Source organism: Pseudonaja textilis, chromosome 8 (assembly GCF_049901715.1).
Source record: "Pseudonaja textilis isolate UNSWEBS1 chromosome 8, rPseTex1.2, whole genome shotgun sequence".
In the NCBI taxonomy this organism is placed as follows: Eukaryota; Metazoa; Chordata; class Lepidosauria; order Squamata; family Elapidae; genus Pseudonaja; species Pseudonaja textilis.
The window spans coordinates 29,581,524-29,606,823 of NC_141997.1; the positions used below are offsets into that span (position 1 = coordinate 29,581,524).

At 35.7% G+C, this 25,300-nt stretch overlaps 1 protein-coding gene across 3 annotated transcripts in view; it reads left to right on the top strand.

Moving 5' to 3' along the window:
• PCCA (propionyl-CoA carboxylase subunit alpha) overlaps nt 1-25,300 on the top strand; it is a 228,113-nt gene that overhangs the window by 32,445 nt on the left and 170,368 nt on the right. For all 3 annotated transcript variants that reach the window (XM_087937924.1, XM_087937925.1, XM_026708397.2), the window contains 2 exons: nt 6,665-6,778; nt 8,591-8,644. In XM_087937924.1, the coding sequence (XP_087794050.1) occupies nt 6,665-6,778; nt 8,591-8,644 (168 nt within the window). The remainder of the gene's footprint in view (nt 1-6,664; nt 6,779-8,590; nt 8,645-25,300) is intronic.

Genomic DNA, 25,300 nt, shown 5'->3' on the forward strand with positions numbered 1-25,300 from the left:
TTGGAATCTCTCAAACTGGAGAGAGTGTGTATGTCTCCTTGTATAACACAAAGCATTCTGCTCTCTTCTTTCTATAGGCCCACAACAAAGAGTGGAAGAGCTATTCAGGCAAATTTAGGCAATTAATATTTTTTACCCGTTACAAAAGGTTTCCTTTTCCTAGCATAATACACCACTTTTTCTTGGTAATATGAATGGTTTTATCTTTTGATCCTAATTTATTTTTTATTGAGTCCCTCTTTAACTTTATTGATATTGGAGTCTCCAGGACCTAATGGATGTATAATTTTAGAAACTTTTTTTACTTTGAAGGGAGGAAAACTGTGAAGTTTGATATAATTTATTGAGGCTGGGAATAAACTACCCCAGGTTTTCTGAAGGATGTAGCATGATAATCTCACACCGTGTGTGTATTTTTTTTCCTTTAATTTGTATACATTACAATTGTATGGCATGTGCTTTGATGCCAATCTGGGTACAGGCTGATGTTATATGTTTCCTGTACTGATACTGTAATATCCTACCTCATTTGTTGATGTTTTCCACTTTTTATTAACTTTCTTTTTTGAAATTATTGTGATAAGCTTCTTGGGATCAGGAGACATGCCTCTTCTTGATATAATTCTGTAAAGCTGTTCATGGTATTGTTGGGCAGCTTCCCCATGTTAATTTGTGCAGTCATGAGGTCATCAGTCATATGTTTCAAGAACAGTTTGTTCATGATGTCATAGTGTGATGTTCTGCAGAAGGAACGATCAATTAAAGTTTTGAAAAAGCTTTGCAAGAAATATTGAAAGTGTGCTCTATTTGTGCAGTAATCAGATTTCTCTTTATAGCTGTGGATTGCAACTGGATGTTATTCTTACGAAGAAAAACATTTAAGAAATTTTCAGAAATCAGGAGAGTTTACAGTCCCTGCCATATACAACCAGGTACCCCAAGTGGAAGGTTAAAATAGTATGTTCAGTTTCCTTTAATTGCAATGTGAGGTACATCTCAGGGAGAAAGCCTATTCCAATATATCCTTTTAGAAATTATGGGCTCTCAGCTTCCTTCATTAGTAGACCTTTATATTAAAAAACAAAACAAAAGCAGAAAGTGTGAGTATGTTTGTTTAGGGTAAACTTGGGTGTCAAACAGAAACAATTCTGGTTTTTAGTGCTGTTCCTAAATGTCATAGCATTAATCTCTTGTCTGTACAATTTTTTTGGAATCACCACCTCAAGATTGAGGCTGTTTTTTAATCTTAATATAGGTATTAAGCACTTTTAAATCCACACTGCCATTCTTCTGAACTATCACCTTTATCAGTGCTATTGGATTTCAACATTATTGTCTGGTGCTGAACATTGCATGACTAAATCTGTTTAGATTTGTATTCTGACCAAGGCTTGACAATGCTACCTCTTTATGTAATTAATAGCTGAGTCAGTGGATTTGAAGGTAATTTGCATTAAATTGAGTTTTAATTCAAAACTTTGTTGTTCCTTGATGCGTATAAGAGCGAGAAACAGCCTTAACTTCATTTTATGGGATGAGCTAATTGTGGTTTGTCTTGCTGTGGCATAGTATGCTCATTGGGTAAATTAAATACAACAGCTTTATGGTGAGGAATCTTTCAGTGTTCTATAATGTTGAGCTACATGTGAGCTACAAAGACAGCCAGGTTGACGAAGTTTCCATTGTGAAAGATTTTAGCTGATGTTCAAAATAGGCTTATCGAATAATGCATACAGTACTCATGCCTTTGATGTTGGAAAAAGAACAAAGGAATGAAAAGTGAAAATGGGTTGCAATGAAGACGGATTGTGTGGTGCAATGTTGTCGGAATCATTGCTTTAAGACCTGAATATCCCAAGGGTTAGTCTACTCTGCATAACTGGAACAGTGGGTGACCCAAGCATTCATTTCTCCTGAAGGATCTTTGTGTTGGGTTTCTTTTTAATTAGGTATTTAGATTCATGTAAGAAGCATCTACCAAATGGGAAAAAAATCAACTAATTAAAGTGTAAAAATGGTAATTTAAAATAGTAAAGGCAGGTAGTTCTGGCTAATGTAAAATTTTACTCAACTATTACAAAAGATAATGAATGAGTTTACTTTAAAAACTAAAGATGCTTTGAAGTTGAATACATACATCAATTAATTAACAATACATCCTGTTAATAGTCTTGCTACAGGATGGATATGACTTGTTATTGTCTTCTTCTGATTGGTTTTTTGCTTTGAGAATCTGTAAAGTATCTGTAAATTACGCAGTGGTTTCTACCTAGACGCTCTATCGAAGAAACTTTGGGAACTATGGAGCTACGTTTAACTTTTTAATATAACATTTAAAATTTGATTTTCCAGGACTCTGAATTGAGTTACCAGAACTGTTAACAATGCTGTCATTTTTCTGGTTTCCATTGGATTCTATTAATGATACTAGTGATAGTTAAAAATTAGTATTATAAAGTAAAATTTTTATTCAGTTAAATATTTAAAATTAACAAACTTTTCAAAGCCCTCAGGCTGAAATCCTTCATCTTGGAGTTTTAAGTTTAGCAAATTTTGTAGGCATTTAGATTTGAAATTCCCATGGAATGAAATCATAATTTTTTGTTGTTGTTTATATATAGATTTGAATCAATTTGCCATGTCATCTGTTGATTTCTTGGATTGTATTTATCCATGTATATTCTTAAGAATAGTAACTTGAATGAATTAAAATAAATTTAATTAATTAAAACTCAGAAATTGCCTTATTTGAATGATGCTAAAGTGTATTGAAAGGAATTTTCCCCACTGAAAAATAGAGCATTGGTAAAATTCCATCCTGCATTCTATATTGGTTATGTATTTTGTCAACTTCTATGGCAACTTCCAAATATTATAGATAAGTAAATAATGTTTTGCTGTTGAAATGACATGCTTTCAACTATTTCCAAGAAAAGGAATTTTTTCTGCATCATGTATTTTTATTCATTTCTTCCTATTCTTACCTTATTATCTAAAATTATTTAAATAAAATATTTGTGTGTATTGAACTGTATTCTTCTCTCTTAGATTTCTTATCATTATATTCTAAACTCCCAAGAATAAGAAAACCAGAGTTATGAAATCCTTTATATAATTTTTGCTGTTTAGTGCTGTCAAATTTAAAACATTCTCTGTATTTTACTGGTTAGACTGTTGATTGAAGAGAACTAGGTTTACACCACTGTTCCATCATAAAAGTTCACTGGATCACTTTTCTCTATTTACGTTCTCTCTCATCTAACTTCTTGTGTTGACTTCTGAGATTAAAATTGGAGGTTGCTGTAAATAGAAATGTTTTGTCTTCATTCTGTAATCTACTGGTGCAGAGATAGCGTGAGTTAGGGAGTTTAGTTTAAGCGTTTAATCCATCTAAAAATAAATATTATATTTGAGGTGTCTGATCAACTTGTAAATCATATTCAATTTGGCCCTGATAGAATTGTAATTGTTTAAAAGCAACAACATCAGTTTGGATGTACAGATGACAGTAGTAGGCAAGAGTGCTTCCAACTAACTCAATTTGATATCCCAGTTCATCTATTAGTTCATTTTTGTCTGATTTAGTCATAGCAATTGTTACCTCCATATTGGATTTCTGCATTGGGAGTTCCCTTGGAAAGAATAATAAACTTCAACAAACTATGATCAGGCTGTGGTTTAAAACTAGTTAATAGCAATATTACTTTGACTTACATACCACTTCATAGTGCTTTAGAGCCCTCTCTAAGCAGTTTACAGAGTCAGCATATTGTCCCCAACAATCTGCACCCTCATTTTACCAACCTCAGAAGGTTGGAAAGCTGAGTCAATCTTGAGCCGGTTGGGTTCGAACTGTTGGCAGTTGGCAGTATTAGCCTGCACCACTGCATTCTAACTACTGCGCCACCATGGCTCATAAAAGTGAAAGAAATCATATTTGTTCCAGTTTTGTCAATATGTTTGTTAAGGATGCTATTTTTGCCTTTTTTTTTTGTTCCTGACTATTTGGAGTCTTTCTGGTATTGGTTCTTCCCAAAGTTTTTTTCTTTTGCTTTAATGTTGTTTGAATGTTGTCAATTTCAGGGGCTTTTGTGTTGCCTCAGTAAGTGGGGATGGGGAGGAAATAGTGGGAGGATGAAACTATGGTGCCTAGATGATGGACTGGCTTTCACAGAGAGGTGTGTCTTGACCTTGTAAATTTGCATGATTTTTTATTTATTCATACTAAGGAACTTGAATATTGCAATACTGTAACATAAAGTGTATCATCAAAATCCATAAGTTCAGTAGCTGTTTAAATATCTTTTGATAAAAATAAACACTAGGTTTAAAGTGTTCAAGTCTTTAAATTTTCTTTTGTTTCTTTAAAATTCCAGATGCATGACATTTGGATGTTGTTTATTAAAAATTTAAATTCATCAAAAGAACTTCTGCTAAATATAAATTTAACTTCCATTATCACCTTACATTTTACTGTCATTGACTATAAATGAAAAAAAAATGAAAATATTGTAACTGTTGCAATGAAGTGCTTCATTGAATATTATCTAATATTTTAAAATATTGTTTATTTCTCCATTTGCATGACTTTGTTTATTTACTGGTCCCATAACTTTACTGATAATTTATTATCCTTTTTGAATGCTATTTGCATAATTATTGTATTACAAAATATACATTTCTATTTTTTTTTTTGCTTAAAGTAATTCTGTTTTGTTTTAAGCTATCACAGTATGGAAAGGCAGAATTTAAAATTTTAATTCTAATATAAATAAACTCTAAAAACATTTTAGCAAAATATTTGTTTTCTCCTCTGCCTCCTCTCTATACAAGGGAAGGGAGGACTGTAGATGGGTACACATGAAATAGAAGGGAAGAAGTTGATTCTGAAAAATGTCAATTTGTTGGAATTAATATAACAGAATGGAGATGAATAGAGGATCACTTTTGATTTCAGAATAAAATAATTGTTTCAGCAGTCAAAAAGGGCACAAGGGAATGCAGTAGACAACCCTGCTTTGAATGTTACATCATTTAGGTTGCTTTTTGAATGGTTTCATTGCCAATGGATCTTTTTTTAAAAAAAAAATAGTGGGAAAATTATTTTAAGTTTTTGTATAATTGGAAAATGGAATGCATGTTGCAGTTATATACCTTTCCCACGCTTCTTAGAATATTTTTTCATAATTAAGAATACATCTATTTTTTTAAAATATAAAAGAGTAGTGAAATTAAAGCATTATTTACCACTTTTTGACTAAGAAGAGAGACATTACAAAACTTGATGTGTTTTTTAAAAATAAAAATACACACTAATTTCTGAGAAATTTAAAAAATACATATTTATATGATTCATATGTATCTTATATTGTAATGAAAAATGATATATTTGTAAACAATAACATTTTATAAATCTTACACAGAATATACAGTACTAACATTTGAATGGTAGCATTGTCCATCGCTGATTGGAGTTACTAAGGAACTTGAATATTGCATTATTGAACATAATAAACATCAAAATCTATATTTATGTTCAGTAGCTATTTAGATATTTTTTGATAAGAATAAACACTAGGTTTAGTGTCAAGTCTTTAAATTTTCTTTTGCTTCTTTAATAGTTCCAGATGTCTGACTTTTGGATGTTTTTGCTTATTACAAAATTTAAATTCATTAAAAGAACCTCCTGCTAAATGTAATTTTAACTTCCATTCCTCTGTTACATTTAGCTCTGTCACTGGCTATAAATGAAAAAAAAAATGAAAATAACTATATTGCAATGCTTCATTGAATATTATCTAATATTTTAAATATTTTTTATTTAATATAAACAATAGAAGACTTTTCTCCATTTCTAATTATTACAGTGACAGATGCTTTCTAATTTTTATTTAAAAAGGTCAAGTGTCTTTAAAATGCAAAACAAATAAGCTGTTTTAGCACATGCATTATTTTCAAAATTGATTCTGAAACTTTATTTAGCTGTTGCTTATTGCTCAGATTTGCTTGGAAATATAGCTAACAATAGTCTGTGTGAAAAAGGATCAGAATGGATTTGGGAATCTAAGGTTGCTTTTAAAAAATCTCAATATTTTCTGGTTCATGTGTAGTGATATTGAACTCTTTAGTCATATGCTTTAATTTGGGCATGGAGTTGACCTGATGCTGTGCAGGGACACCACTGCATCCCTTCATTCAATTCACTCTAATTATCCCCAACTTCCTGGGGAGCCTGCTTAGATGGAACTAGCCGTGAATGTTTGTTGTTAAGTAGTAAGATATTAGGCTGTTACATTTAACAAAATGGTTTTAGACTCTGAATTTACATATAGATGATCAGTGTGCTATGTTCAGATTTGTATTTGTGTGTATATTACTTCGCTAAATATCACTGAATTTAGCATAAAGTCCTTATGTTTGTGCTTCAGTATAAAGTAAAATTTATTGTTGTATATCCTTATTTGCACTGTGTGTACCTGTCTTCATTATCTCTCTTGTATGTCTGATTTTGAGTGCTGGGATTTATATGTGCATATAATCTACACAATGTATTCATATGACATTTTTGTCCACTTTTGTTTCTTAAACATAAATAGCTTAGGGAAATAGAAGTAAACATTGGCTGGCACATGTATATTAAAATGTAGTCATTTTGTCTTTTCAGGTCCATGTGAAAATGGCCGATGAAGCCGTCTGTGTTGGCCCAGCTCCCACTAGTAAAAGCTACCTCAACATGGATGCTATCATGGAAGCCATTAAAAAAACGCGGGCCCAAGCTGTGAGTCTGAATGAATCTCTCCTCTGCAGCTGTTTCATATATAGAAAGCAAGGACACTAGAGTTTGTATTTAAAGATTAAAAAAAAGTGAAGGGAAGAATGATTGAATATGCTATTTCAGTTTAGTTCATGTCACATGAGTTAAATGTGGCCGAAATTGCTACTGGAAATCAAAGGCTTTTGTAGCATCTGGCAGTGCTGGTAGCTGATCCTGCAGGTGGCTGCTGGATTCAGCTTTCACACCAGGGAGCAGCTTCAGTTCATTTCCAAATTTGCTGGGGGAAAAAAAAATCCCAATTAGTTTAGAGCACTAACCCTTTCTGTGCCATAGCTTCTTGTTTGGATCTTCCATGCAATAGTGTGTGATTTTATTTTCGACAATAGTTTTATTTTCAAACTTTTTTATGATCTTGCCTATATGAGAATGTGCACACGGCAAAACACTTGCATGGAAATAGATGGCACATCCACATATTATTTTTAAATGTATTGCGTTACTGAGGAAATGTATTGGTGTAATTCAGTGTGTGTTCATACTAGTTCCATCTATTATGTTTCTTCCGCTGAATTAGGACTAGATTCAAAATTTTTACAGGAATGTTTGTTTTTTAAAAACAACAGCAACATACTTTTAGGGCTATTACTGCATCATTGAATGCAAATGTGGTCTTCAGAACTGCTGAATGCAAAAGCATCTTTAAATAAAATGTGAGGGATGGGAGTCAGCCAACACCAGCAATTACCCTGGAGTGTCTCAATTAGCATTATCATTTCTTTTGAAATAAATGTTTCAGTATGGTGCCTTTGCGAAGGGGGAGGGGGTGGAAAAATGGCAAACAACATTAATTAGCCAACAGACACTGCAGATGTTTACATTGTTAGTTAAGAAGACTTAATAGAGATAAAAATAGTTCAGGCTTTCATCTTTAGTTCACTGCATATATTTTCTTAGTTGTGAATTTACATACAGATCAAATTATGAAACTTGATTATTTTTTTCACATTGCTGTATTTTGTTATTATATCATGTGTTGTTTATAGTAGAGATTTGCATAATATATTCCTTATTTTGGTGTAGGGGCACCTTAACCTTTTATCTCAGTCTACAGATTTATATTCTGCTTTCTTTGAAACTAGGCATTCAATACTGATGGTATAGCTATGAACTTGGGTGAAGCAACAGTTAAGGAAATGATTTAGAGATAAAAATAAACTATAAACTTGAAAAAGTAGAGATATTACAGACTTGAATGGTATGGAAAAGGTTATGCTGAAAGAAACGTAATAAATTATGGGAATGGTTTAATTAAGTGGAAATAAAACAGAAAAGTAGTCAAATATCTTTTTCTGTATCTCTTTGAAGGGTATTGTTTTCAACTAGGTTGATCCATATTTAGTGTATCCAGAACATATATGTTAGATGTTCTCTATAAATTAAGTATACCCACTTACACGCAGAGAATTAAATAAAAAATGTGTGACCTGCAGATCACACAGATCATGTAATGTTGGGTGACCTGCTTTATTATGTAATTTTAAGTAAAGTGATATGCTTTTTGCTTATTTTTTTAAAGGTGCCACATATGTAAATTGGGCCTAAAAGTGCTAGATATGGTAGATGAATTGAATTTTTTTAAATGTAATTAGTGCAAACATTTCAAATAGATATTTTTTTTCACAATGAATTTCAAAAGAAATGATTCAGCAGAATAAATTAATCTAATATGAAGTAAAAACTGAATGTATATTGTTCAAATTAAGCTTCTGCATGCCTGGCATTAAAAAATTTAATTTTATCTTTTATTTTGTTAAGGTTCACCCAGGATATGGATTCCTTTCAGAAAATAAAGAATTCTCCAAGCGTTTGGTAATTTCAAAAATTTATTCCAGTTGTTTCCTCAGACAAATTATGTTGTACATAGGTGCAGGCTATATATCTTATTAGTGGTATGATTTATACACTGAAGTTGAAATCAGAGATTAAAATTACCTCTTCTCTCCATCCCCCATCTTCCCAGCATTTACTGGAGAGGAATGAAAGTTGAGAGGAAAGAAAGCAGGTTCCCCATGAATTATGACTCTTGGGGGGGGAGTGGGGGGAGCTGCTATGGAGTAAAGCTTCATTTTATTTTTAAAAAATCCAAAGTAAATTTATTTAAAGCTTGCTATATGTGGTGAAAGTTTTGCATCTTGTTTTTTGGCAACAGCAGCAGCAGCAACAACAACAAAGTTAGCATAAATTAGTTTAAAAATATAGTATTCATGGATCAATTCCTTCCTTCTTTGGGTTATTTTACTTGCTTTCTACAAAACAAATTAATTATCTAGGGACAAAACATAATGACATTTGCTGATTTAGCATTGACTATCCTTTTGAAATAACTACTTTTGAAAAGAAATTGTGACTTCAGAAATCACACAAAGATGTCTAAGATAAGTTGCTGTTTATATTCTGTTTAATTTGATTATAATGTTGACTCTAAACTATTGCATTCAGATGGATTTAAAAAATTGGCACACATTCTCATGAATATTAATTTTTTACAATGTTATTCATATATTTCTGAGAAAGTATCAGTTAGTCAATGTATCTGAGCAACTAATATGATAGTTTCATGCCTACATACCTACATTTAAGTTCAACTGAATTTCAATTTCATGTTGTTATTAACATCGTTGAAGCATTTGATCAGGAGGGCAGAGACAGTATAGCGAGATTATGAAGAATTGATAATTATAAGCACATTTAAGTATTCATTTATTTATTACAAAGTAAAATGCTCCTTTCCCCCCATTTTGATTAGAAGGAGAATAATAGACATCAGATTATAGCTAAGAACCAAAGAATATGTGCGGTAATAATGTCTGTGCTACTCTTGTATTCACTGGTTATTTAAGAGCTACAGCTGAAATAAAAAATAGCTAACTCTCACCAGAAATTTCTACTGACGTATTTATTATTGGAATATTTGCAAACAATGTATGTCCTAGAGTGCTATTGTATGGAAATTTTCTAGGTAAAAATATAACAATAAAAATAAATGTTATTGCTTCTAATTCCTGAAGATTAAAGAAGATTAAGAATTAAAATCATATAAAAGCAAAGTATTACATAATTTAGAAACAGATTGTAATATTCATAAAATAAGTTCCATTAATTAGCAGCTTGTTCTTTTCTGTGTGGAAGATATTGGCTAAGATTTAAATCTTGATTTAATTGTCAAAAATAAAATAAACAATTTAATTGTGTTAGGACATGATTTAATTAATTTCCCAATTTTGCAGTAAATGAATTTCCTAACACAAGCCATTCGCTGATATGTTTTTATAACAAAGTATATTTTTGCAATTAACTAGAGCAAGGGTGTCAATATGTGGCCCACTCCCGTCCCAGCTCTGCAAAGGGGAATAACGACGCGAAACATCACGTGATGGCAACGTGACGCTGCAAGTTTGTCATCCATGAACTAGAGCATTATAAAAGGCAGTTACATCACCTCTGAATATAACCCCAAGTCAGTACAGTAGTTCTTCAATTTATTGTTGTGATCCTTAACTTCAGAATGTCCAGAAGCATTTGCGCAACAGCAGGCAGCACCTAGGCTACCAACCAATGCACTCTACTGGTACACTGAATGAGAAAAGTAACTCAAGGCCTTTTATAAAGTAGATATTAAGAATGATGCAATAGTTCCTCCCCCCTATATTTTTAGGAAATGAATTAACTAACATCTTTTATGAGTGAATTTTTGTGAGCCGTGGTAGTGCAGTATTTAGAATGCTGCATTGCAGGCTGACACTTCTCTGTGCCAGGAGTTCAATCCTACTGGCTCAAGGTTGACTCAGCCTTCCATCCTTCCGAGGTCAGTAAAATGAAGTCCCAGATTATTGGGGGCAATATGCTGACTATGTAAACCGCCTAGAGAGGTAAAGTGGCGTGGTATATATGTGAAGTGGTATATAAATTAAGTTCTATTGCTATTTGGGGCTGAGTTATCATTTGGATTTGAATGTACAAATTCGAGCACACTGAAGGTTCTCCAGAGTGGTGTCAATAAGCTTTCTGTGAAATATTGAGAATTGCTCCCAAAAAAGGAACACTGGGGTTTTTAGGGGTAAAATGAGTTGTCTAAATGACCTGCAAAATTTGTCATACATTACATCCATTAAACTCCCCAAAATATACAAAAAACAAAGTCCCCAAAGGGTTGGTGGGAGGAAGATGAGAGCAATTAAAAAGACGCTTCCTTTGCACTCTTTTTGTTATTCTAGTCAATTGAGTTAGAGATAAAATGAATTTGGTTTAATATTTATCTATTGGTTCATCAACATTACTTTCAGCTTTTGTAAAGACTGTAATGCTTCTTTATTTCTGCGATGTGACATGACTTGCCATGGTAGGAGGCAGATTAGAGGCTAAATTGCTTTTGTTAGAGCAAGAAAGACCAGCTTTTTCTTTGCTTGTTTCTGAGCACTGGGGGTGTGCTGTCCCAGCCAGTTTATGGGAATTGGATAGTTACTTAGGAATTATGAACTGTCCCCTTAAGGGAATGCATCATGGTAAATGTAGTTAAAGGTATCCTGGGAAATGTAGTTCATGCCACGTGGCCACATCTGTAATCCCGATTGGTCACTAATTTGACCCTGGATGGGTTGGGGGAGTTTCCCTCACTTTTGCCTGAACTCCCTAATTCACGGAAGCTGCTTTTTATCGCTACAAGATGGGTTAGGAGATAACCATCTTTTACTACAAGGCAGATATACAAAGGATTGGTCATTAAAGAAGAACTTCATCACAAACATGAGTTATGAAGATACCTGATGATCCAATAAATGCACTTTGTTATGGACATTTTGTTGAGTTATCTATCTGCATCTGCACAGTTTACAAATCTACCTCTGTACAGGAGGCAGAAAAGTAAAAGATGGTTATCTCCTAACCCATCTCGTAGCGATAGAAAGCAGCTCCCATGAGTTAGGGAGTTCAAGCAATAGTGAGGAAAACTCCCCCAACCCATCGAGGGTCAAATTAGTGACCAATCGGGATTACAGATGTGGCCACGTGGCATGAACTACATTTCCCAGGATACCTTTAACTACATTTACCATGATGCATTCCCTTAAGGGGACAGCTCATAATTCCTAAGTAACTATCCAATTCCCATAGACTGGCTGGGACAGCACAGGGTCTATCAACTGATGGTGGCTTGCAACCTGTAAGGCTTTTTGAATGCAGAGATCATGGCTGAAAAATGTAACCTAAGTTCTTGTTTCTTCATCTCAGTGGTGGTGAACCTATGGCACGTATGCCAGAGGTGGCACATAGAGCCTCTCTGTGAGCACATGTGCTGTCACCCCAGCCCAGCACCATTGCGTTTCTCTGTTGTGTTTCTCACCATCGTTTGCAGGGAAACAAAGTTTTTGAGACTAAAAAAATGTTCACTCAATCAATTCCGACTTCTCACGAAAGAAAAAGATTTTGCAAAGTTGGAATTGATTGAGTGAACTTTTTCACTCGTGTGCTTCCTGCAGAGCTGCCAGAGTTGAGATGCCCTGCCTGGCTCGTTGGGCTCTGGTTGTCAGATTCTCACCACCCAGCACCAGTTCAGGGGTTCCTTTCCCCCTCCCCACACCAGGGAAGAGAGTGGGGGAGGGAGGAAAAGAGAGAGAGGTAAAGAAACAGAGAGATAGAGAGGGGGAAAGAGAGAGGGGGAAAGGGAGGGAAAGAGGGGAAGAGAGAGAGAAGGAGGGAAAGAGAGGGAGGGAGGGAAAGACAGAAACAGACAGAGGGAAGAAAAGAGTGGGGGAGGGAAAGGGGTAGAGAGACAAAGAGGGAAGAAAGAGAGAAAAGGGGAACGGAGAGAGAGAAAGAGAGGAGGAGGGAAAGAGAGGAGGGAGAGAAAAAGAGAAGGAGGGAAAGAGAAATGATATTACAAAATTTTTTCTTTTTTATTGTTGCTAAATGTAATATTTCAAAGGCAGAAAAAAATGGACATAAAAGTACATTTATCAAGTTTTTCTTAGAACAATTAGCTGAACTCTGCCTTGTTTATCATTATTTTAGGTAGTAAAACCTCAGTATTCAGGTTAAATTGGCATGTTTGGCACTTTTTGGTAAACAAGTGGGTTTTGGGTTGCAGTTTAGGCACTCTCTAAAAGGTTTGCCATCACCGCTTTATCTTCTCGTTTTTTAAACATCTTGCCAAGTAAAAGAAATCTGTAGCACTTGCAAGTTAGGTTGGTTCTAATAATGGTATTAGTTAGGCATTTTGAATGGTTTTCATGGCATAATGGCTATTACTGCTTTTAAATGCTACATACAAATTTGCATTTTAACTGCTTTGTATTATTTTGCAGTTCTTTTTTTTTTAGTTGCAGTTTTGGGGAATGGTAGTGCAACTAAAAACAACAATTTGTCTTTGTTTTTAACTATCTTGCATAATTTAGTAGCTTGGTTTTACTTTTACTGCCATCTTATAGCAACATTCTAATTATTAATTTACTGTACTACTTTCTACAAAGTCTTGCAAAGCAATCTACAAAATTATTAAAATACAAATATTAAAATAATTTATACATATTCACGAGAAAAAGGGATGAGTGGAGCAGTTCATCCAAATGTTCATATATAAGAGACAGGTCTTTAGTGGGTGTGTAAAGCAGGGGTGTGGGAAGTTTTAGGTGTTAGGGGGCCATATCCCAATTTTCTAAAGAGTTGTAGGAAGCAATCCAATGATGTTGCAATACACTGGTAGAAGTGTGGCTAAATTTTTCTTTTCGTCTTTGAATCGAGAATGGGCAATCTCCCTTAAGCAAATCATTCCCTTTAAGGCACAAAAAATTGTGAAAAAAATTAAAATTGGGCTACTAAAAACTGCCCATTTGCTTTCAGATTTCAAAACATCTGTAATGATGAGGCTAACTATTATAATATAGTAGATTTTTCTTGGGGTATTCCCAGATAAATGGCAAACATCAAGATTCCAAACTAGTTTTGTTTTTAAATATTAAAATGTAAAATAGAAACAGGCAATCAAGAAGTCATTGCAAAAGATCATTTAGCTAGCGTAAAACTTTGTAAAGCACAATTTTTGTGTTGAGAACTTAACATGATTTCCCACAATCTTTACAGTAGGGCCAAATATATATTTTTATTTTGGTGATGATTAGATGTCTTGAAGAAATCTAATTAGTGGGAAGATCCTGGGATAAAATGTATGGATATGGGTTCCAGGGCATCTTTAGTAGTGGTCATCCAAATCTATGGATTATTATTACTATGCTTAAGTAGAACAGGTAAGTTAAATTGATCCTATTTCCTGACAGTTTCCTGTGGATTCAGTTAAAATATGGAAATGTGGAACAATCCACTCACAGGGTTGTTTCTGTGGAAAAAACAAGAGGAAAGAGTATTATATAAACAAGGTTACCCCCTTGAGTTACTTATAAAGCATCATTACAGCATCTATGGTAGTACAGAAGAGGCCCTCAACCCTGGTCTGCGGTTGAGGCCAGTTGGGAACCTGACCATGCAAATATAGGGCAAGCGCTTGAAACTCCATTTGCGCAGGTGTGGGATTAGGTTGCACATCTGAAAGTACCCCGCCCCGCCACCACTACTGCCAGTCGACAGAGACAGAATGGGTTGGGGATTGCTGTAGTACAGAATTTAGGATTTATGTGAGCTATTTTTCTACTGGGAAAATACTGTACTTCTTCATTTAGTGGAAGTGCAGTATCTACATCAGCTTGAAGGAAAATGGAACCTATGCTCTAGTGGAGCAGGAACTGTATATTATTGGCAAAATAGAAACAAAAATTTTTAGATACCTGCTTGGTTCCACCATATCCAGTTCATATTTTACAGATCATTCTTTGACTAACTGATACCTTCAAGATTTGTTTGGCACAGCTGCTAAATGGCCCGTCTCTAGATATATTTCATGTATCTGCTTAACTTTAACTCTTATGTTGTATGCTCCTATTCTTTTCTGTACTATATTTGTTTCATTTTCCAAGCCTTCTTTTCTATCATCCAAATCTATTATTTGTTGCTACCTGCATTTGGGGCTGAAATGCCAGCAAAGTAGATACTAGGCCAATTTTTCTAGGGAGAGCATTGAGGACCAGGAGTTGTTACATATTGTGTCATAATCTGCTGGTAACTTACCTCTTTAGATAGTACAGGCATTATTGTAGAGATATTGTGCACATTGATAAAAGTAAATGGCTTGGGGCTCTAGTGGAGGAACAGCACAATGGAGGTGGTTGAAGGAATAATCCCACCTCCCCCCATTCTGCCCCTGCATTTTTAATGCTAATGCTAATGTGTGTGTGTGTGTGTTGTTAAGAAAACAAATACACACACACACATACATACATACATATAAAATGCATCATTGATCAATTTAGCCATTGCGCACAAAACAACAAATGAACCTAGTTGATATATCAAATGTGCCTTGAGGCAGAGGTACGTTGGTGTGAGGAAGGAGGTCGGAGAGAATGCCCTCAAAGTAATAGCTGACAGTTCAGCACCTTTCCTGAAGATGAGCAGTCTAAGTGGGGCATTGGTAGGGAGGAAGCAATAGGAGTTAAGCCTACATTGATTAACATGTCTGAAGTAAAAACAATAGAGCTAGTCACAGGTGGGAGGCAGGGGTGGGTGGGCCTATTACGTGCGAAATGGCTAAATTGATCAATGATGCATAAAGGCGAATATATCTTCAATGGTAGTTTTTATACTCTGACAATGTTAGAGCAGAGGCTAACGAAAGCTCTCTCTCTCTCTCTCTGTGTGTGTGTGTGTGTGTGTGTGTGTGTGTGTGTGTGTGTGTATGGTATTTAGGTTTCTTTGGGTATTTTCCCGCATCTTAATATTTGCTTTTATTATAGCGACGTTTCGGCAGAATCTCAACTGCCATCCTCAGGCTTGTGTATTGGGTTCTTTTACACAAGCTTGAGGATGGCAGATGAGATTCTGCCGAAACGTCGCTATAATAAAAGCACAAATATTAAGACGTGGGAAAATACCCAAAGAAACCTAAATACCATACATATAAATACCCGCGAAAACATAAGAATATATATATATGTGTGTGTGTGTGTGTGTGTGTGTGTGTGTGTGTGTGTGTGTGTGTGTGACCATAGATTGCTCAGAATTACCATACAAATTATCCATTATGAAGGGCTTCACTGATCAAAACCCAGCATTTTGATTTGCCATAGTTTGAAAATATTTCAGTCGGGAAAGCATACATACAAAGTCACTCCAAAGCCCATGTGATGACCCATAGTCTCTCAAAATAACCCAAAACTTATATTAAAGTCTGGTAAGTCCTTCAACTTAACTTCACTGTTTTATTAGGCACAGTTTAAAGTCACAAAAGTAAATAATGAGGCAAACAGAAAACCAAAACAAACTGCATTGATGAGAGTTCTGAAGCAAGCCGAGATAACTAATCATAAACTCCAGGAAAATAACTGAGAAAAGTCCATGGGAAGAACGCCAGCAAAGATAAACCTCTTTCAAGGTAAACACTAATTGACTCCAGCAATTCTAACTACGTAGTTGAAAACTTATATACATAGCTCCCACCTGCAAGCCACGAGGAGGATCATGGTAATCTCCTCTTGACTAGACCTTGCTTTTCCCTGATCCTTTCCTCCCTGCGTGACCTAGGATGGACAGGAGATGGGCCTGGATCCTCCTCTGACTGCTCAGCTGGCCTCTGCCCTTCCCCAGCCTCCTCCACCACCTCTGGAGCCACATTCCTACTCCCCATTGGCTGTTCCTCCTCTTCCTCAGAGTCAGACTCCACCAGGGACATGACAGCCCAGTTGGGAATCTTGGAACTACATACTGGATAGCTTTCAGAGGCATAGTGCATAAAATGCATTATTGTAATCTGCAATTTACCAGAGCTGAAGCAAGCTACATACTCATGAAGGTGCACTTTGCGTCTCATCCTTTTCTCACGCTGAGCTTCAGGTATCCACATGTTTTTATAAGACAGGAGGGTGTAGAGTTATGGGCGTACAGCCCATAAAATACCTAATATCCTTTTAAAAACATTCAGAGTCCTATTTAAATGTGCACACCTTTTCGTTCATAGTCTTTAGTACTTAATAAGATATTCAACGGAGACAGTTCTGCATACTTGCACCAAGAGGCAGTTTTCTTTTAGGGGATATTAAAAGATAATGGAAATCTGTACACTTATGCAGAAACTTGAGGTGGCTCCTAAATGCCTAATACTTGAATGTCCAAGGGGCTTATACATAATAATCTGCTGCATATGTTTGCTTTTTTAATTTGAAGAGTTCTCCCTAGTGATGTTTGGGAATTGGGAGAGAAAATGCATACATTACTCTACCAAATGACCATGCTGTGCTTCTTATGTATGTTAAAAGGCTAGTGCACCTCACACCATGATAATAATTAGGCTTGGAAGTAAAAATGGTGGCTCCATGTTTGTAATGTGAAGCAGCAATAAGTGCACAGCATTGAGTGGCAAGTAGCATTGGGGGCACTTAGACAAATTAGGAAGAACCCTGATAATTCATCCATTGCTTTTATATTATGAATTGTATCCTGCATTTAATATTATTAATACATAACTTTATGTCAAGATGCAATGATATCCTAATATATTCAATTTTGCCTTTGGTAGATTGGCTGCCCCCGATGATGGATTGTATTTTAAATAGTTATAGTTTACTAGGTATACAGTTTACTTGGTTCGTTGCTGCTTTTATTGGAAGTGCTGTGTTCTTGGAGTTTACATTGACTATGTAAATATAAATAACATATGTTGGCATAATATAATAATCACAGTGAAAAAAGAGGAACAGCTTCTCAGCTTCCTTCCTATATATTCTGACCTGTGTCCTTTGTTCAGGCTTTGAAACATGGAAAGCATTTACCTCAGCTCAGTATTAGCTCCCTCTCTCCTAGAATAAAAACATATTACTTACTAATGAAACAAGGATTTATTTATGAAATTTACTCCCTCATCAAATGAAAATCCAATTCTCTCCATTCTTAAATGTAGAATGAGTTGATCCATTAAATTGGCTTCCAAGCAGTAACTTGTCATTTTAATGCAACGTGTAGTCTTTATTTGAATAACCAATTTATTATATTAAAAACTGACCCTCTTTTTTATTGAAGAAAAGGAGGTGTGAAGTTGGATGCCTTGAACTTTCATAGAAAGTATTTTTTATTCTGAAGCAAATGGTTTTCCCACTGCACTGTCCCAGGGCTGGCATTAGTTGGCAATTTCCCTAAATATAAAACAATGAAACAAAAGCATTTGTTCATGTTGTTGTGAAGCTATTATGTTCTATGTAGCTGCCAAATTTGGCAATTTTGCAATCATTATTTCCCCCTGGCTCATTTCCTAGCAATCTGGTGGTTTTCAGGATTTGGATTGTAAGATTGGTGACAGTATTCTTGGCGGAATTTTTAGTAATGCAGCCAGGATTCATTTTATTCTTGGATATTCATTTGTATGTCATAAAGTGACAAGTAGCACTATATGTCAATAGGATTTTTCATTTCTCTATAAATGAAGAAATTCAGATTTTTTTTATTGATGGTTTTATGATCTATTTTTTTTGTAAAAATTATTTCTTACACTCAAGTTACTTCATTGGAGAAGCATGGACGTATTTCCATGTGTTATCTTCTTTAGTTCCCTGTTTTGTGTACAACTTAACAAACTGAAATATAACTTGGAGTATAGTTGGCACAAGCATATATGTAAATGATTTTAAATTATAGAACTATTTTTCTTAATCAAGCCAGATATATTTTTATAATTGAATCTATCAATTCCATTTTTGGCCCTGAGCCCAATTTTACAACACTCCTGCAATTTCCATTTAGACCTCTGATACAGAGAAGTGATGTGCAGGAAGAAGGAAGGGGCTGACTCATTTTTGCATCATGGACTTAGTTCCATTCATGATTGGTTGGAGATCCCTTGCAAAAGAAGCAATAGGTCCTAATTCTACTTTAAATCTTAGTCAGTGCAGGCCTCTATCTTGTGAAGTGTAATAAGAAAACTATTACTCAGTTCCATTCTGATACCAACCGTTACATATATCTTATGGATCTGCTGGCTTAGAACTTCTTTTTATAATACAGGAAATACATTGCCTATTTTCAAAAAAGATGGGTGTAGGATAAATATTTCAAATATTGGAAGGTGAGTTATATACATAAATGTACAATGCTGGAAACTAATTTTAGAATTAAATGTCTAAGAGAAAGTTAAAAGCTAAATTATTACATAGGAAGTAAATTTACATAATCAGAGGATAATGACTTCCAGCTGAAGCTGGAAATAGTTTCAGTAACCATCTTAATATTTAAAAATGCTTATATACAAATCACATCTATTGGTCTAAAGTTTGAAGAACTTAAATACTTCATTTATCTCATGTCTTTGGTGTCTTTTATAAAGTACATTTAAATTTGAAGACTCAGATTAAAATACTATGTTCAAAAATCTTTAAATTGTCTTTGTCCCGTTTCCTTTGAAGAGGAAGGTAAGTACACAATAACCTCAGACAAGATAATTATATAACCAACAAAAGAAGAGGACATATTTGATTCAGTGGGTTGTCTTTAGGATCTGATAATGCAGCCAACTGTTATTTTATCTGCAAATGCAATTTTGCACATACTTATTTGGAAATAAGCTTGATTGAATCTAGTGAAGCTTTCTTGTGAGCAAAGATACGTTGAATTTGGGATTAGAGATATTGTTTTATAGTTGTTCTAGTCCTTCAGAGGTGTGCCATTTCAGTTGGTGCTTTTGGGGCAAGAGAGGACTGACTGTTTGATTGCCTGATACTAGATTTATATCCCATTTTCATTTTGTTCAGTGCTAAGCATAATGCTACATAATGCTGTTGATTTTTTTTTTCTTCCTGTAACAACAACTTCAGAGATGGATTGAACTCTTGGGCAGTTTTGTGATGAGAGCCCTAGAGACGCCATCTTATTTAACATTTATGTGAAGGTGTTTGGGAAAGTAATTTGTTGTTTGGGTTAAATATCAATATGCTGACAGTTTTATTCTCTCTCATCACACCAAGCAAGACCCTATTGGGTAGACAGGCTGGGAAACAAAATGGCAAAAAGTTTATTAGAACTCTACTCTTATTTTTGAAAGGACAACAACAGAATCTTGAAAGATTCCTCAGAAACTTCTAACTATCAAAGAATTTATCCCCCCCCCTCCCTTACAGCAAAGAGAATCAAGGTTTGATTTATCTCTGGTTCCTCCTCTCCTTTTAGAACTAAGCTGATGTTTGTGCTGTTTATGTAACCATCCTTGCTTTCTTCCTCCATGGCTTTGGCCAGACTTCTGGAGGAGATATAGCAGAAGTCTTTACCTAGTGACTAGAGGCAATGGGTGGTGGAATATCTATATGGACAGAACATGCAGGCTCAATCCCAGCAAGGCAGACTTACTCTTGTGTCCATGCACATTACATAAATTGCTCTGGGTAGGACTGTACTCCTCCTAAAGAAAAAGATGTACAACCTGGAGGTTCTGCTAGAACATGGCTGTCAAACTCCTGGCCTGCAGGCCAGATGCATCATGTGGTGGCCACGCCCATGCCCACGCCCAGTTTAGCGACGGGAAAAACAATCCCGATATGTCACATGATGCCCCGTGACGACGTGAGTTTGACACCCCTGTGCTGGAAGAACAGATGAAGGGTGTGGCCAGAAGAGTGTTTGGCCTGCTCTAATTTGTCTGCTAGTTGGATTGTTTCTTGGATCAAGTAATGCCAAACAACAGTGATCTATTCTCTTGTTATCTCTCAGACTATTGCATTTTACTTTATGTCAAGCTGCCCTAGATGAGCAAAAATGTGTTGCTGGCACAGAATTCAAGGGTGTGCATTAATTAGAATGTGTGTATGTATGTTCAGAAGAATAATGTTTATTTGGCAGAGGATGTGATGGTTCCTGGTAGGCTTCAACTTAAGGGTGATTGCTTATCAAGCCTTTTATGGCTTGCGTCCTTGTTCCTAGACTATATATCCATTCTACACTCTATAGCCCAGGGCTCACCAAACCTTTGGACCTCAGGGACCACTAAATTCATAATTTTAATCCTGCAGATCACTAATATTATCTGTCTAATGACTGACTAGGTGGGTGTGGCTAGGTGGTCATTTGACTGAGGTGGGCATGGACAACTTGATGTCATTCACTTCAAGGGGCACCTCACCAGCTTCTACTCACCCCTCCCCGCCATTCCTTGCCAGCTCGCCCGGGCTCCTTAGGGCCTCAACAGGAAGCAGTTGTTGGAGCTAAGCATCCACCATGAGAAGGAGTTGGCAAAACAGTTGGCTCAGTTCAAATTGGATCTGACCGAGAAGGAGGCTCAGCAGAAGCACCTCACAGAGGACTATGAGCATAGGCTTTCCAAGCAGAGGGAAGTCTGGCAGGACTGCAAGGCCAGGTACTGGTGTCTGGAGGCTCAGCGGGCTGAGATGGTCAGCCAGTTCCAGGCCATGAAGCAGTCCCACTGGAAAAAGGCCCTCCGGCTCTTCGCTACCAGCAGCACTTCCCTCCAGCCTCCAGCCTTCACCCAAAGCCCAGCACCAGGAGGCTGAAGCAGGCCCCAAGTTGGAACTTCTGCCCCCCTCCGACCCACACAAAAAGTCCCCAAAGGGAGAAACACTCTGTAGCAACACAAACATTTATTGCATGTATTCGGCCCAGGGGCTGTAATTTGAGGACCCCTGATTTAGTGCAATGTAAAAAATGCAGATATTTTTTCTGTGGACCAGTGGTCCACGGATCACCAGTTGGTGACCACTGCTATAGCCAGAACAGAAGGCAGCCAATACCCACTCCTTAAGAGATCAAGAGAGTTGGGGTATCCCCTTTGCTCTCCAGCAGCCTGGCACCTACGATCAACTTTGCTCTCCTTTTACCCTACAGAAGTGGTGAAAACAGTCCTTTTCTACACAGAGGGGAAGACTATTAATTGGGGAACAGCAACTAACATGTTTTTTTTTGTTTGCTTGTTATGTTGTGTTTTAATATTATAATACTGTAATCCACCAAGAGTCTGATGAGCAGTCACTGTATATGAATTATTGGAATAAATAAAAAGCTGCTGTGTGGAATTTCTTGTTATGGGCTGAATTGTACCTTTCAGCACACATAGGGTTAAGTGAAAAGGTTATAGTAATCTAGTGTGCGGTTTCCCTTTTTACTGCACTCATTAGCAGTGGCAAGTCCAAGCTGCAGCCCATGTCAGTAATTTACATTTCATTGCTAAGTGACTGTTCTTGTTCAAGGGTTTTTTCTAAGGCTGTTGAACATACTCGTATTGAGAATAAACAGAGTAGAAGAATTGAAAGCCAAATACCCTGCCAGGCTTTTCAGTAGGTCCTGAAGTTTCCAATAGATAACTGATTAGTGTTGCATGGAGCATTTTGAGAATAAAAAGATAAAGCCTATAAAATTATGGCAGGTGGGATATCCTATTTTAAATCTCCTTTTGTTACTACTTTTATAGCCATCCTCCTTAACTTTTCTCTCCTGCTAATCCTTCTCTGAACGTGGAAGTCCAGCTTATTGGAGACAAAGCAAGACAACAGAGCAATGTCTACTAGGCTGATTCTCTCTACTCCCTCCTCTCCCCCACCCCAACTGTAAGTAAAGTCTGTTATGAGGATCGAAGAAACAAAAGATTTAACAAGCTTTGCAGCTCCCTGGGATCAAATTAGAAAGTTTAGAGATCCTACAGAATTTTTTCTCTGGGACTTGATTCTCCTATTTGGCCTGATAGTACTAGCTTGTGGTAGCATGTTTAATTTGACGGCATATACATCGTGCGGAAGACAAGTGGCATGAACTGGAGGAATCTTGTGTTGACAGGGTATGATACTGATGATCTGAGCACGCCTATCTAGGCATTACTGTTTGTGACAATCATTGGCACAGCTTTATTATTTTTTTAATTGATCTGAACAACACATAAGTTTCTTTGGTTTTTTTTTCTTAGATATACATATGTTGCTTTTAATTTTTTTTAAATAAGCCACTAAGAGTCATTTTGGAGTTAAGCAACTTTGAAATTGAAGTAGTGAATAAAAATAAAGTCCTGAATTAGCACAAAATTAATGATCTGAAAAAAACATTCTTTTTTAAAAATATGCCTTTGTCTTTCTTTTTCAAATGTTTGCATAAGCTAGATATGTTTTCCTGGTACAGGAGATATATAAAAATACCATTGCCTTTTGTCTGAAAATATCAAAATTAACTATATTTTATTGATAACATATATCAGTATTGAAATAATAAATAAACATTGCAGTATTGTTCTGTATGGGGTGCTGCATTAGGAAGTCATTGAAAAGCCTGAAATATCTTTTTTTTCTAAGTATATTATTAGAAAACACAAGTAATGCACTATTTTATTTGAAATAACTTTCTTAGAAATTTCAACCTTTTCAGATTTAACAAAATTGATGCATGAGTTGACTTGAGTCCCTTTGGGAATTGTATCAGTACCTTGTCCTCATTTTGTATTTTCATAGAAGAATTAAAAAATACAGCATTATACCTGCTTTATGTTGTCTTTTAATACTATATACTAGGGGTAGTCAACCTTTTTATACGTACCACCCACTTTCGTATCTCTGTTAGTAGTAAAGTTTACTCTAACCGCCCACTGGTTCCACAGTAATGGTGATTTATAAAGTAGGGGACAAAACCCCTACCGCCCACCATGAAAGCTGGAACGCCCACTAGTGGGCAGTAGGGATCAGGTTGACTACCACTGCTGTAAACTAACATAATTTTAAAAAATCTTTATCGGAAAGTTCATCACTTTTTATTAAAATTGAACACAATAATCCTATAAAAATGAGCCAGAGCTTTTAATACTCTGTTTAGACATGTGGATCTATATTGGAACTAATGCACTGTCTACATAGAAAAAATATTACAATATTTTTACTAACTAACTTTCAGAAAAAGTGGTCAATTTTTGCTTTTTTACAATTTTTTGCAGGAAACCCTGTGTCATTTCAAACAAATAATTGTCCAATCTCTCCATAACTTCTGGAGGCAAGTTGTTCCACCAATTAATTGTTCTGTCAGGAAATTTCTCCTTAATTTGAGTTTGGTTCTCTCAGTTAGCTTCTACCCATTGCTGCTTGTCCTGCCTTCAGATGCTTTGGAGAATAGGTCGACCCCCTCTTCTTTGTGGCAGCCCCTTAGCTATTGGAACACTGCTACCATGTCACCTTCAGTCCTCCTTTTCATTAAACTAGACACACACAATTTCCTTTGTTATTTACCTATTTTGGTATTTCCATTCTACCAAATCCATATGAATCCTGAGCAGTTTAAATAGCAATAAAACTTATGTTCAGAAGACCAGAAACTTAATGCTTGTCTGAAGCTGCTTGATATAGATACAACCACAAAACTGACCTACCTGACATGACCTCATCCACAAGGGCTATCAAGCTTATGAAAAAAAATGCACTGCTAAAGCACAACATATGCAAGGTCAGAGCATTTAGTGCAACAAGTGCAGTGCCTACACATATCCAACATTGTGAGAGCATTGTTTTCCTGGATTGATCTGAACAGGCATTTTAGACATACCGCATCTAGTCTTACTGTCCTAAAAACAAAACAAAAAATATGGTGTTGAGATGTTCATTAATGTTGATAGATGAGCATCAACAGCTTAATATATTTATTTATTGCAGCTTCAGAAATATACAATCAGACAATATACAACCTAATTCTGGTTTGGTAACCAAGTTATCCAAGGGACTGTCTTCTTCCAGTTGTTTCTACCCATCTAATTTGGTCAGTTGGCTTGGTAATATTATGGATCTTGATAGCCAAGGAATGTCTGCTGATGGAGACCATTGATGGTTCCATTATTAACATCCATGACAATAATTCTCAGTGATCAAATATATTTGATTAATACATTTAAGTCGCTTGTTGAGATGGGAGGTTATAGAAATCAAATCAAATAAATAAAATGCAGACCACTACTCTCTCTATACTTCTCAATGGCCCCTGTACGTAATTGTTGGGAAGTGGCCATGCAAGAAGGAAGTTTGAGCATTCACTCCCAACTCTGCAAATTTTAGTTTGTAGCCTTGTTTCCAGGCAGGGTATGTGGCATTCCCATTTTTAAATTGCTAATAAAGGTTTGTACTATTTATTTTGGAGGCTTATCTTTGGGTTCTTCCTATTGCTTCTATAATTGAGAGGTGGTGCTTTTTCTCACCCACACAATCCTAATCATACCAGTGTTTGATCCCTGTTGATTAACATGTTGCTGCTTAATACTAAAACCAAAACAAAACTCAAAAGCTCTAGAGCTAAAACAATTTAAAAAATCTGGATGGTTTGTTAGGATTTTTTAATTAGATTGTAGTAATCAGTCATAGTCAGAGTTTGCTCATGCTTTTAACTATTTTAAGACTACTTCTATCTGTCACAACTAAT